Here is a 13,891-nt window from a genome sequence, read left to right as displayed (position 1 = left end):
TCTTCCCTTGCTCTCCTAAGCCTCACACCCTTAAGATTTCTTCCCTTGCTCTCCTAAGCCTCACACCCTCTCTATTTATAGAAGCAAGAGAGTGATAGGTGGGAGGTAGGTAAGCGGTAGGTGAGCGGTAGGTGAACGGTAGGTGAACGGTAGGTGAACGGTAGGTGAACGGTAGGTGAACGGTATGTGAGATGTGGTAGGTGAGCGGTACCACATTACAAAAGTGTCATTTTACTTTAGTTCATTAATTAGGGATCAAAATAACACAAACATTCTTTCAAGGTCAACAGGATAATGAATAGCAAAATATCTGCTACAACTTACAGAACCTCTAGTCAATTGAAAACCAAAATCAAGGAAAATGTTTCAGTTCTTAGGTTAAATTTTTTTCTCAAGGTCTACAAATGAAAGAAAGATGGTGGATGTTAGGTCAAGTTCTATTTCTATTACAATCAGTTACCAGAACAAAGTGAATGTCAGTTATTATGATTAAGGAGCCTGCATATTATCTCCATTATACACTAATAAAGCACTTGCTTTGCAATAGAAGTATAGAAAATCATGAAACTAAACTGTTCTGGCCCCTCCTTATTAATTCAATTTCCAGGATTTCAAAATCATGCAAACAAACCCTCCAAACAAGAAATCTTACATAATGGTTAAATAATACAATCATCTAAAATGAATTCCATAATTTCTGTCACCCAGTATTTCAAGAATTTTACTTAATCTGCAGAAATTTAAGCTTGGATATCTACTCACCAATCAACACCTAAAATATTGAAATGCGTATATAGAGAAGTATGAGGTGTGGCAGGAGAGAGTAGCATTACCCCTGGGGTCTTAGGCACCACAAGCAGGTGCCGAAGTCCAAGTTCTCGGAAAAGCACAGCAGCCTTGGCTAGTGACATTGTTTCGACCACAGTGTAAGGTGACTTATTTGCAATAGGGTGAAGATCTACATACATTTCCATTTCCTCCTCAAGAATATCAAGGTCTTCTAACTTCATTCCCTTCCCAGACCCTGCCTTAGCAAAGTCAAAAGCACCAAACCTCCTCAACGCCTCAGACAAGCCTGTTAGCTCTCTCTCCCTCGTGAACTTCTTTCCTTTAAGCAGGACAAGCAAGTGTGACCTCAGCACAAGCCCAACCAACTCCGGTGCATATGAGAAAGGTGGCTCATCAACCACCGGAAATCCATTATGGCCTGTCATCTTTAGAGCATGAATAATATTACCCACCTTTTCCACTCCACAAAAGGTAATGAGAGGTCCAGAGACAACATCCCCAGCAACCATATGCCTCATGTAAGGCTCAGCATGAGCCTCCAGGTAAGGCAAACCTTTCATTTCAACAATCTGATCATAGACTCCCTTGTTAAAGCAATCAGCTACGGTTTTAGATAAGAGGAGAACGAGCATAACCAAGGGAAGCATTAGAAGATCGTTAGTAAGCTCTAAAAGAATGATGCAGACGGATACGGTCATTCTCATAGTTCCGCCAAGAAAAGATGCAGCTCCAAGGACGGCAAAGAGGCCAGCATTTAGGTCTGTAAATGGGCCCAGAAGAGTCCCAACAATGCGACCATAGGAAGCTCCAGCAAGAATAACAGGAATAAAAAGGCCTGAAGGGATAGCAATCCCGTATGTTACGAGACCAAGGAAGTAAGTAGAAGCAAAGAAGATAAACAGTGTTGAAATGTAGAATTCGTTATTAGTCCCAGTACTGAACAGGTTGCGAATGGCATCATCGTTAGTGTTAAGGAAGAGGGACGCAAGGTCATTGTAGTGGCCAGGGGGGCACTGAAAGTTCTTGTAATTTCCTGAATGACCAATTGCAGGGCATTGCTCATGAATATTGCTCGGACATGGTGTACAAGATCCAAACCAAGGGAGTCCATATGAGCAGCATGTTGTCAGGAGGGAGACAGTGACAGTAAGAAGAATCTTAAATATTGCGCCTCTCCTGCAGTAGTTAATTAAGATCAAATGTGAAATTTTTTGGTAATTTTATTCAAAGGAAAAGGGTAACATTTGTTACAGTTCGCTGGAAAATTAGGAGCTTACTCATTCACAATGCTATAAGTACGTACAACCCTGTCAATGATGAGATTGTAGAGGCCTCCAAACACACCGCCAATCACACCAAGAACAATAACTGCCATCAAATCTGCACTTTTATATGTCGTCAAACCAGAACTTACGTCAAACATGATTAGACCTCCTTTTCCGAAAAGCCCACATTTACCACTACGACAGTACTCTATGAAGGCTCTCAATACCACAGCAACCACCGCTGTAGTGAAAAAAGTTCTCCAAAGTAGAGCGCTACGCCACCTGAACAACACAAAAATTAATAATTAAGACTATAGGGCCTTTTTTTAAGGATTATCTTTTGTATCCTAATATCAGTAAATATTTTTTAATAGAGGAGAACCAGTTTATCAATAATTATGTTGAATCCAAATTTATGAGATCCGCCCAAGAAATAGAGCGTTAAAGAATGGGAGAGAGAAAGAGAGAGGGAGAACAATAGCACAATAATGAACAGTAAATTTGTGTAACATTTATTCATTAAATGGTCCCTCTATTTATAGAAAAAGTTATCATACAATTATATGTGATACCCCTAAAGTACATAGGTACATCGGGAGCCCATGGATATGAACGGATGGCCATTAGACCGGGCGGCTATCAAGCCATGCGGTAGTGAGGTCGAGTGGCCATCAAGTTGGGTGCCTGTTAGGCTGGGAGACTGTGAGTCAGGGCGGCCGTTAAACCGTGCATTTGTAAGGTTGAGCGGTTGTGAGTTCGGGCGTTTGTCAGGCCGGGTGGCCGCTAGCTGAGGTTCACGTCATTCTCTCTGCAACTGGAAGATAAATTTCATCTTCTCGGTCTATCCGAGTTGGTGTAGCTCCAGTGACGGACAAAATTAGAGAGAGAAAGTCGTCTTAGAGTCACATTAAACATCGACCATCTGATGATCCGATTAGAAAAGTAAATGTTTTATATTTGACTTATGTTAAAAAAGGCAGGGGTAGACGGTTGGTTTAGTAGAACAACATGCACTTGTCACCCGATCTCGAAATGAGCCGAGTTAGAGCTGCAATCTGGCCGGGAAATTTTTGAACTGCTCGGGTACTCCGTGAAGGCGGCATGTTAATCAATGTTTGGAATTTGTTGGGGTTAGCTTTTAAGCCTCTGAGGGTTAGAAGACAACCTAAGAACTTGTTGGTTGAGGCTTCAAACGTGCATTTACAGGGGTTCTATCTCATATTATATTTTCTTAAGGTTTGGAAATTTTTTTCTAAGACTTTTACATATTATTCTACCATCCAGCTCTTTAGAAGGACACCATAGACATAAACCTCAATATTCTTTCCTTTCTGGTTTTTTAAAATTATATTTATTAAACGTTGGTATGCTGCCCCAGCATTTTTAAGCCTAAAGAACATTATATTATAACAGAACACTCCCTCGGTCATAATGAAGGCGGTTTTCTCAGCTTCCGCCTAGTACATCCTCATCTGGTGATAGCCGGAGAAAACGTCCAAGAAGCTCATTACCAAGTATCCTACGATTGTGTTCACCAAGGCGTCGATCCTTGGCAACAAGTAGCAATCCTTCGGGCGGGCGGCAACTGAATTGGTTAAGTCGATGTACCCCGCCTCTTGCAGCTACAACGTCTCCTCCGTGAAGGGCCCAGCCAGAACGATCATTGAGTTCCTCGTCTTCTGCATGATCGGTTGGACTGTGGGGCTCACGTTCAACCTATGACAGGCAACATCAGCTGGTATCCTAGGCATCTCCGCGATGAACCAAACGAAGCCATCACGGTGGTCCCGAAGCATTAGAATTAGAAGCTCTCGGTGTCCTGCATCAAAACTATCACTTATTAAGAAAGATTTACTGAGCTAGTCTTCGCCGACGGGGATCTCTTGGATGGCCTCATTGGTCTCGAGGCTGCCCCCCTTACGGTTCTACAGGTCGAGCGGCTCCTGTTCCACACTCAATCACCTGGAGGTAGCAGACTCTGAACTGCTCTAAAACTCCCATAACAGTGATTATTTTTGTCTCCCAGGAACTTTATTGCGGCGTGGTTGGTGGATACCATGGCTCTGATGCAGTTTAGCAGGGGGCGGCCAAAAATAGTGTTGTAGGTTAGGGGTGAATCCACTATCAAGAAATCTTTTGTCTTAGTAAATTGTTTCTCTCCTTCATCCTAGGTGACTACTAATGGCATTACGCCCAATGCCTCCTTTCTTTCACCTAAAAAACCAAAAAGTAGGTCGGCTGGCGCTACTAACCGATCGACCTGAAGATTAAGGTTATCGAATATTGACTTGAACAAAATATTCATGAAGCTGCCAGTGTCGATGAGAAACTCCTAACTTGGAAGTTACTAATTATTCCGATAATGAGTATGGCCTCGTCGTAGAGGTTTCCCCATTGAAGAAGATCGTCAACTATGAACGTGATGGGAAGACAAACTCCTCTCTTCTGCAAGGATGCGAGGTTGCATAACTCGGAGCTCCGCCAAGGGGCATCTGTTCCTCCGAGGATAGCCAGAACTATCATAGCAACATGGACGACGTTCGTCCGGACGGAGCCAGGTGGGGCCTCTAGTGTTGGCGCTTTCCCATGTCTCTGACCAGAGTGTCCCTGGGCCAAAAACTACTTCAACTTTCCAGCCTAGATCAACTCCTCAATGAGACTTTGGAGGTGCCTACATTCCTCCATATCGTGGTGGCGATCCCGATAATTACAATACTTTTGCGCATATAGGAGAAACCTTTGGCTCTCATTGGCACGGTTTCCTTGAAATATTTTGTCTTGGATGGCGTCTCCGATTTCCGCCATCGACACCCTCAAAGGAGTAGTCCGCAAGCCATCTTAATCTCCATATGGTTGTCTGTAACGTTGTGCAGCCTCTCATAGTACTGGGCTAGCCTCTTATAGTACTGGGTAGGCCTCGGGTCTCGATTCCTCACCTGGCCACCGTGTTGGTTGTACCGTCTGGTCCTTTCATTATCACGAGAGGACTGGTCTCCTTCGAAATGACGTCGGACGGGTGGTCTGTGTTCCCCCCTCAACTTCGACTCACTACCAGAAGGAGCTCTCTTTAGAGCATGGCTCCCTTCCGGTTCTCTTTTGGGGGAAGTTTCCTCCACTAGCATGTGTTTGTTGGCTCTCTCCGACAGCTCAAACAAGCCTTGGGGTTCATTAATGTTGAGGTCATATGAAAACCTCTTGAACCCCAAGCCTTGCTTCAAGGTGGCTACGGCCGCGTCAGCCTTAAGGTCTTTGACCTCCAACATTTCTCTTTAGAAGTGTGAGACGAACGCGCGCAGACTCTTGTGTTGTCCTTGCTTGAGTTGCTACAAGGACTACACGCTCTTGGTGGGCTTCCGGGCGCTGACGAACTGAGCTAAGAACAATCTCTTAAAATTAGCAAAGTTGCTAATGATCCCAATCAGAAGCGCATGGAAACACTTTAAGGCAGACGACCTCAAAGTGGTGAAGAACAAACGACACTTGAATGCGTCTGAGATTTTGAGCAAGCGCGCGATTGACTCAAACACAACGATATGGTCGACAAGGTCTGACAGCCACTAGTAAACCTCCTAGGCCGACAATTTGAATTTTTTTGGGGGCTCCGCTCAAGATACTTGTAGGGAGAAAGGATTTCCGATTGACGCGGCGCCGCAGTGATACCTAACCATTGTCTTTCCTCATATGCGGATCCTGCACTGTCTTGACACTGTGAGTCGCCGACCCCCTGAGAACCATTCACCCTCCTGCCATTGTGTGTCGCCGCCATTTACTGTGGTTGCTTCAATCTTTGCAAGCCCGATCTCCTGCCATGGCAATGAAGACCCTCAAAACTTCGACAATCTAGCCCGACACCTGCTCCATGATCTGAGTTCTTATCTCCTGCATTCCTGTCTGCATGCCCTCCTCGATGTCGTCTTGTGGTTGATCTACGTTGACTATTAAACTTTGGTCACTCCCTTCTTTTTGTGATCGTTGTGCTCCTCTTCTTATCGAGGCATGGCTCCACGCTCATCGCACCTTTTAGGATGTTGAATTCAAATTTGTCCGGGAGACACTACTAAGGAATAGAACACTATAGGATGTGAGAGAGAAAGAAAGAGGGCGAGCAATAACGCAATAATGAATCGTAAATTTAGGTAACCTTTATTCATGAAATAGACCCCCTATTTATAGGAATGGGTCATCATACAATTACATGTTGTACTTCTAAAGTACATATGTATGATGAGTATTTCAGTGTTTACATAAATATGATCTATGGGGCGCATGAATATGACCGGGTGGCCATTAGGTCGGGCAGCTGTCAAGCCATGCAGTCATCAAACTGAGCGTTCGTTAGGCGGAGCAGCCATCATGTTGGGCGTCTGGAAGGCCGAATGGCCGTCAGAAGGGGCGTCCGTCAGACTGGGCGTCCACTTGCTGAGGTTTCACGTCAATCACTCTGGAACTGGAGGATATATTTCATCTTCTCGGTCTATCTGGGTCGGAAGGCGTCAGGTTATTCCGAGTGGATCTGGTCAGATGAATTTTTCATGGGGTGATCTACCTTTTATCCGTCTGAGGTGTGTTGTCTTCCCGGCACGCAGGGGGTTGGCTCGCTAAGCGTGCGATCCTGAATCGTCCTTGGTAGGTTCCGTGGGGCCACATCACCTCTTCCTCCATCCGCGAGATGTCTTTGCGATTCGTGCCAACACATTTTCATTATACAAATTATTCATAGATATAGTCAGCTGAAAAAAATATGGAAATAACTTGGTGCTGTTCTATTTCAAGCGCCTTCAAGATATAGCAATTCTCCATCTAATGCAACAAAACCAGTGATCTGTTTGATGAAAAGCATGATTCAAGTCCTTCCCCTAAAGAAAATGGCTCCAGTGCCCCAACGACACAGAGGTTACCAAATAATTGCTTACACTTATCAAAATGAAAATTTTAATTTCATATCATGATGAATGTATAGAGGAGAGAGAACAAACAAGGAGGAAAAAATGCACAGCAAAATACCAAGAAGCTGCTTCTTCTAAAGCAAAGAGAACCCCGCCAACAGGAGCTCTGAAAGCCGCTGCCACACCAGCAGCAGCTCCACAAGTAATTAAGTCCCTTCGATCCCGATCACTCTTAAAATATCTAAGCCATGTACATGTCAGATGGTACTTGCGAGATCCACCCTGACCTAGTAAGTTGGCAATGCATGCCCCCGTGTGAACCATAGGCCCCTCCTTACCCACCACAAATCCAGCTGAAACACCAAAAATTGAACCAAAAATCTGCAGAATGACACAGATAGCCAATTCAAACCCACATGCAACAGTGAGAACGCATTCAAATCAGACAAATATGATGCAAGGGAATAATGAAAATAACATCCGCATGGCCTGAATAAAATAGTAACTTCCATCCTACTGTAACCCCTCTCTCCTCTCTCCATCTCCCCTCTTGCATGCAGGCAACGAAAACTTTATATGATTTTAAAACATTATTTTTCAAGTAGGCTGACAATCAAATTTGGAGAGCTAAAGGGTAGCTAGGGTAAAAAGCTTAAGAAGGAAACTATGTTTGAGCTACTAGAAAGGAAACTAAAGAACAAGTTTGAACTAGAAAGGAAACTAAAGAACAAGTCCTACATATATACGGGGTTCATAGACAAAATAGGCTTAATTAAGTTGAAAATGCGTGAAATGGCTTAATTTCAAAGTTAATCAAGTTTGAACTAAGAATTTACCTTCACAAAAAGTGTGCTAGGAGCCAAAATAGACTGTGCATCGATTCCATTGAGATAGGCTTTAACTTCAGGTATACCAGACCCAGCTGCAGCTGGAGCAACATAAGCACATAGGGCAGCTGCCGCAGCGGCCAAAACTACATTACAACCAGCATAAGCCACAAATGCCAGCAAGTACCTGCATCACAAAAAAATGTTCAAATTATTGGAACCAAGAAAAGTACAAAATATAGAAACAAAGGAGACTTTGTTGAATAAATGAATAATAAATAAAAAAATCCCCTTTGAAATCTCCTTATCCACCTTTGTCACAGCAATAAAATTTCACTAGTAGCCGGTGTTGCAAAAAAGAAATCCTACAAAATAAGAGAGTTGCTGGAACTACACTACAAATAGTTGTAATAGAAGAAGCCCGTGCAAGAAGCCACACTACTAAATCATAAAGATGTAACAATCCAATAATTATTATAATAAAAGTTCTTCAAACTTGCTGGAGATCGAAAACTCCCTAGATTAGTAGAAAAAACAAAACAACACTCCATGGCAAAAAAAAGTGATAAAATACAGAAATAATCAAAAAAATTTGGAATCCAATGAAATTTAAAAAGTTACAAGTATTGAGGATACTGACACAAATCAAGCTAGGCATCTACAAAAGATTCTAACTAAAATAAAAAAATAAATCCATTAAAAAAGGATTTAATTTTCATTTCTGCCATTCGTCTTAACTCACATATTTACATTTTCTTTTTGTTGGTAGACTATGAGATTTTTCCCTTACCACTAATAAAAGCAATGAAAACTATGTACAGCAGGATAACAAACATTCAAAATAACTAGCCAGAAGCATCATAATAAAAAACAAAAACAAATGGTCCCACACTCAATGGGGATCCTATTCTAAGAAACTTAAAATGATACAGACCTGTTTTTGCTACCCTAATGAAATATAAAGGTTGAGATTTTATATTAAATCGAAACCTACACAAAAATATATGGAATACAAATTTAGGAAAATTAACATAGAGCTTGAATCACCATGCATTCTATACCAAAAAAGATCTCCATTGCACGAGCCCAAAGCTCTGCTTATAAAAGATATCCCGTACTACAAGATAACCAAAAGTTTTTCCAGATTAAAAAACACATAATAAATATTGAGATGAACAATTGCTCAATCAGACCAATTTCTTGAATAAAAGTTCAACTTATTGACAACCCTCCCAATTTCTACAAACCAGAAGATAGCGTTTGGTTTGCAAGTTTAAGAACGTCTGATTTAATTTAATAGAATAGCATGAATTCAAAAAACTCTGCAAAACAATTAACAAAATGCTGCAATACAATTCCGTCAAAATATTCGATAGCAATTGAAAACCCATCACCCAATTCTACTTCGCTTACTCTTGCTCAAAGAAACAGTATAATTTGCAACTGCATGTTTTAGTTCAAAAAACCATAAGGACAAAAAATTAAAAATAAACAAAAAAAGAAAGAAAATAGAGAAATAGGCACATGTTTTACCTCTGCTCCAGCATGAGATTGTTGGTTAGCACGAATTTAAACCCAGCAATGTTCTCAATCGCAAGATTGTTGAAGAATCCAACTATTCCAGTTGCCAACCCGATCAGCAGAGCAAGCGTCCACTTGAGAATTACGTACTGAAAAATCTGAACCTTCGTCCTCGACCTCCAATCCTCGTTAAACAAATCATTCTCCACAATCCTAAACATCAAATGACTCCAAACATATAAGAAGAACCTCCAAATCAAATAAAACATCAAAAAACGATTAGCGATCAACGCGCGAAACTAACTCGTAATCAAGGCTCTCGATGGGGCAGACATTGGCACCAACCAAAGCTATCTGAGAGGTGGTGTTCATTGTGCGTTTGCGCAGAAGCAAAGGCTCCCGAATCCCGTCCTCGCTATCGGTACCCATGGAAGTGTAGTAGCAATCATTTTCCATCTCATTTCCTCTAGCTTCCATCATGCTCTCGATATCAATTCCCGCTCTCTCCCTCCTCTCTCTGTGCTCCATTTCCCCTTCCATTCGTGGCCCGTCCCTCCTCCCCGATTGGTTTCCTTTTCTTTACCTGCTGTAAATTAAAGAACGCCAAGCCTGCCCTGAAAAGTTCGTTTGGGAGTTAGCTTAGGTCCGCTAATAATTGAATTTAATATTGGCTTGATATGACAAGGGGCCAATATATGTAAAGTTTTGGCTCATTCCCGATAATTATGGCGAGGAATATTTACATATACATCACTCAATTCTAATGGATTTGCATATCTATTATCTAAATTTTAATTTTTCGATATATGCCACTCACCTAAGAACTAAAATGCGCATTTTTCTTTTTTCTTTTAATTCAAATAGTGGTATTTTTTATAAGGTATAAATGTAAAATAAAATTTTTTTATTGTACAGAAAGATCAAGATAAGTTTAATCTGAAATGCTAAAAGCCAAATTATAGATGGGGAAAGAGGTAATTTGAATTGAGAATTTTTCATAAAATTTAAGCGTTCGTTAGGGCGAGCTTGTGCGTTTTAAGATAAGTGTTTTAAGGCGGGCGGGCTGCGGGGTTCGGCCCGAGACCTGCATTGAGTGTAAAAACTCAAATGTCGTTTCGGATAAACTGATGAAACGCACGAACCAAACGGTACGACGGTATTTTGAAAATGTCGCCCGCACTTACAAACTGCCCCAAACGGGCCCTTAAATCGAATGTTTTGATATTCTATGTCATCTTTAGAAGGCTAAATTGAACATCACATTAGCTACTGCTCCTTAATAATAACTAAAGATGATCTCACATGCAAGATATATGTTTTTTTTGGTACAATTTCTTCAATTTAGGGTTTTTAGAAAATAAAATTATCATACCTTGATATAAATATGAGGTAATTCAGATAGGCCATATGTTTATAAAATCATAAAAAATGAAAAAAAATTGAATTTATTATTTGAAAAAATATGTAAGAGTAAAAAGATAAAATGATAGCTATAAATCATACAAATTCTAAGTGAGGAAATGAAATATTTGCAAATATAATTGAACTCCTACATACTTTAGCTAAGTTAAACTTTTACAGTACAAAGATAATGGAGTAGAAGTGTTGAATTGGGTTAACGAGTCATGGTTAATTTTGGCTCGAAACCATTCGACAAGAACTCAATCGTGAATATTAAACCGGTCATGAACCACCCAAACACCCGACTTGCATCCCACTCCCAAACCCAAATCCGACCCATTTAACATAAATCATAAACGATATTCGGGTCTAATTCTGGTTCAATTCAATTTCAAGGCAATCTCAGGTTGGTCAATTTTGAGTTAGCAGGTGAATTCGGGACAGCTTTGGGTTGGTGAGCTAACTCATACCCAATTGTAAAAACGGGTTAGAATTTCTGACTCAAACACTACCTAAAAATTATTCGGGTCAACATAAACCCACATTTTTCAATTCTGAGTTCGGGTTGAATTGACTTGTTGGGTCAAATATTAACATTTACATCCATAGCACACAACTCTTATATAAATGCATATCTAACACCTAAACTTTCTAAAAAGTGAAATATATTTTTTATGCATGGATCATAAAATCAGTCTAAAAAAAACTAATTACCGATTAAATAATAGGGGAATTTACATACATACCAAATAATTGTTGTGCATTTTTTTCTAAATAATAATGAATAAAGAAAATGATTTGTCTCTCCTCTGGCATATTTAGGAAAAAATTATTTCGTGCGGACATCGCATGCAGAGATGCATGCAGCGTCCGATCTCTACCGTTGATCTCAGCTTTGGTGGGATTTAAAAAAAAAAATTGAAAGTAGGTCTCACCGAAATGATGATCTACGGTGGAGATCCGAACGGAATAACTTTTCATACTTAGGATGGCTTGCGTGTGGGGGTAAATATGCACCTGGACCTATTAGCTTAGTTGACAAAGATGGAAGGAAAAAAAAGCAACAAAGACAGAAGGAAAAAAAAAGGAAGCAATTAATAATAATGAGTTAATGAGCTAATAATAGGACATTACGTGGATTACGATGATCATACCGCTAACCTACCTTATCTGCAGTTTCTTCCAATTATACCATCCCACCAAAATTAATGGATTTGAACGAAAGATTATCAGGAGTTTTCTCTAGAAATTTTTGGACTCGGACAATCACAGGATGAGACAAAATCACACTAGTAATTCTAATCTTTTTATGCAGTTCCATTCGCATTCAAAAAGAGGAATTAGGATCGATTCAATTATATAACGAAATCCAAACCTAGTAGATCTCAAACATCCGAGATCGGAATTGGCGAATCAATCATATCCGCAGTAGGAGAATTTTTCCAAGCACAAAATGCGTAGAGATGCCGAGAAGAAAGGGAGAAGCGAAAGAAATCAAATGAAGATACGTACGAAAAGAGATGAGAGTGCGATCTCGACCGAACTCTTCTGTGGTTTCTCAATGTTAAAGCTCACATCGACGTAGCGATTACCAATTGCTCCACGAAATGCTCCAGAGAAATTTAGAGCAAGAACTAACCCTTTGCGCTTTATGTCCGTGACCTCACGAGCAAAATTGAAAAAGCGAGACGAGCAAATTGGAGACACAGAGAGACAGAGAGACAGAGAGAGGACGGAGAGATGCCAACAATACAAATAATAGTAATAAGCAATTAATTATATGCATAGTGCTCGTATCTTAAAAAATTAGTAGCTTCTTTCATTCAACTTCTCAATTCTCACTCACGTGTCAAAATATAAGCCCCAACACATTTTTTTAATTTTATCAAAATTCTCACTCAAATATCAAAATTCAAGTGCTATTAATATAATTAGCCCAAAAAATAACACTTAAATTATGTATATTGCATTCCCACATCAAGACTTCACTACCTACTCCCTTGCCACCCAAACATTATTAATAAAAAAAACATCACATTGTAAAATTCATAACCTCATATTCCCATTCATAGTTGTTCGGTTAAAGATGCCTCCTACGAGCTCTAGCAAGCTCTCCACTTACCAGTTGTATGGATGTGTGCTTTTCACTAGCTCGTCTCACTTGTACACACAATCATTGTCTATTGTCAGATGCACTAGCAAGCTGCGATTGCAGAGCTCGCCTTAAGAATTCAGGCAAGCCAATATATTAAATCCAAATCTTGCTAGAGAAAGAGAGAAATATAATATGGAAAGAGCATTCATTGACAGGATCTTGGCTGCTGAGTAACTGTCGGATGCATAACACTTATTTTCGCAATAATTACATATTGCTCTCGAAGACCACTACATCTTCTTTAAAAAATCCATGATATTACTTTCTTCCTCCTCCTTCCCCTGTTTTAAATCATTAACTGATGGTATTGTTTTTTTTTCTTAGAACTATCCAATTTCTAAAATTTGACCTTTAATATCATGACTCCACCGTAATATCTAAAACCAAATGTTCGAGTCCAGCAGCGATGAAATGGAGTGCCTGATGAGATTGGCTAACACTAGGGGTGTAAATGAGCCGAACACGAGGCGAGCCAAGCTGAGCTCGTGTTCGGCTCGTTTATATTTCGAGCTCAAAAAGTGTGTTCGTGTTCGGCTCGTTTGCTTAACGAGCTGAACACGAGCTGTTCACGAACAAAGAGTCCTTTTAACAACCCTAATGATGTAGCCATAAGACAATAACGATTTGAGCAAGATTTAAAAATTATTATTTATATTACAACATCATTTGAATCTAATTTAATAATTTTTATTCTATTTTCTTAATCAATATTTGAATTGATTATAAATCTTTGTAGCCTTGTAGACAATTAGATTTTTTTAAAATACTACTTAATATATATATATATATATATAAACTTGATGAGTAGTATTTCGAACCAAAACGAGCCGAACACCGACGAACACATCTCAGTTCGTAGTTCGTTCGGCTCGTTAACTTATCAAACGAAATTAACGAGCCGAACACGAGCTTTTTAATGAGTCGAACACAAGCTGTTCCCGAACAACGAACCATTTTGACAACCTTAGCTAACACCATTAATGGGTGTTAAATGGCGACGAAATTAAAATTTAGGTGTGAGAGATGTAATTTTGATAGTTTTTTGGG

The 13,891-nt window shown here is 40.1% G+C and overlaps 1 protein-coding gene across 3 annotated transcripts in view; it reads right to left on the bottom strand.

Moving 5' to 3' along the window:
• Positions 1-12,438, bottom strand: part of LOC110029877 (chloride channel protein CLC-c) — a 21,178-nt gene extending 8,740 nt beyond the window's left edge. For 2 of the 3 annotated variants that reach the window (XM_020732360.1, XM_020732363.1), the window contains exons 1-7: positions 12,202-12,438; positions 9,593-9,902; positions 9,301-9,501; positions 7,777-7,954; positions 7,059-7,321; positions 2,067-2,336; positions 834-1,965 (exon numbers count right to left, since the gene is read on the bottom strand). In XM_020732360.1, the coding sequence (XP_020588019.1) occupies positions 834-1,965; positions 2,067-2,336; positions 7,059-7,321; positions 7,777-7,954; positions 9,301-9,501; positions 9,593-9,828 (2,280 nt within the window). In that variant the 5' untranslated portion in view covers positions 9,829-9,902; positions 12,202-12,438. Of the gene's footprint in view, positions 1-833; positions 1,966-2,066; positions 2,337-7,058; positions 7,322-7,776; positions 7,955-9,300; positions 9,502-9,592; positions 9,903-12,201 lie in introns of those variants that run through there. The other variant, XM_020732361.1, reaches the window with a different exon arrangement.
• Between the last annotated feature and the right edge of the window lie 1,453 nt (positions 12,439-13,891).

This window comes from Phalaenopsis equestris, unplaced genomic scaffold, assembly GCF_001263595.1.
Source record: "Phalaenopsis equestris unplaced genomic scaffold, ASM126359v1 Scaffold000609, whole genome shotgun sequence".
NCBI classification, from domain to species: domain Eukaryota; kingdom Viridiplantae; phylum Streptophyta; class Magnoliopsida; order Asparagales; family Orchidaceae; genus Phalaenopsis; species Phalaenopsis equestris.
Note: the sequence above shows the minus strand (reverse complement) of the source record. Positions and strands in the feature narration are given on the sequence as shown.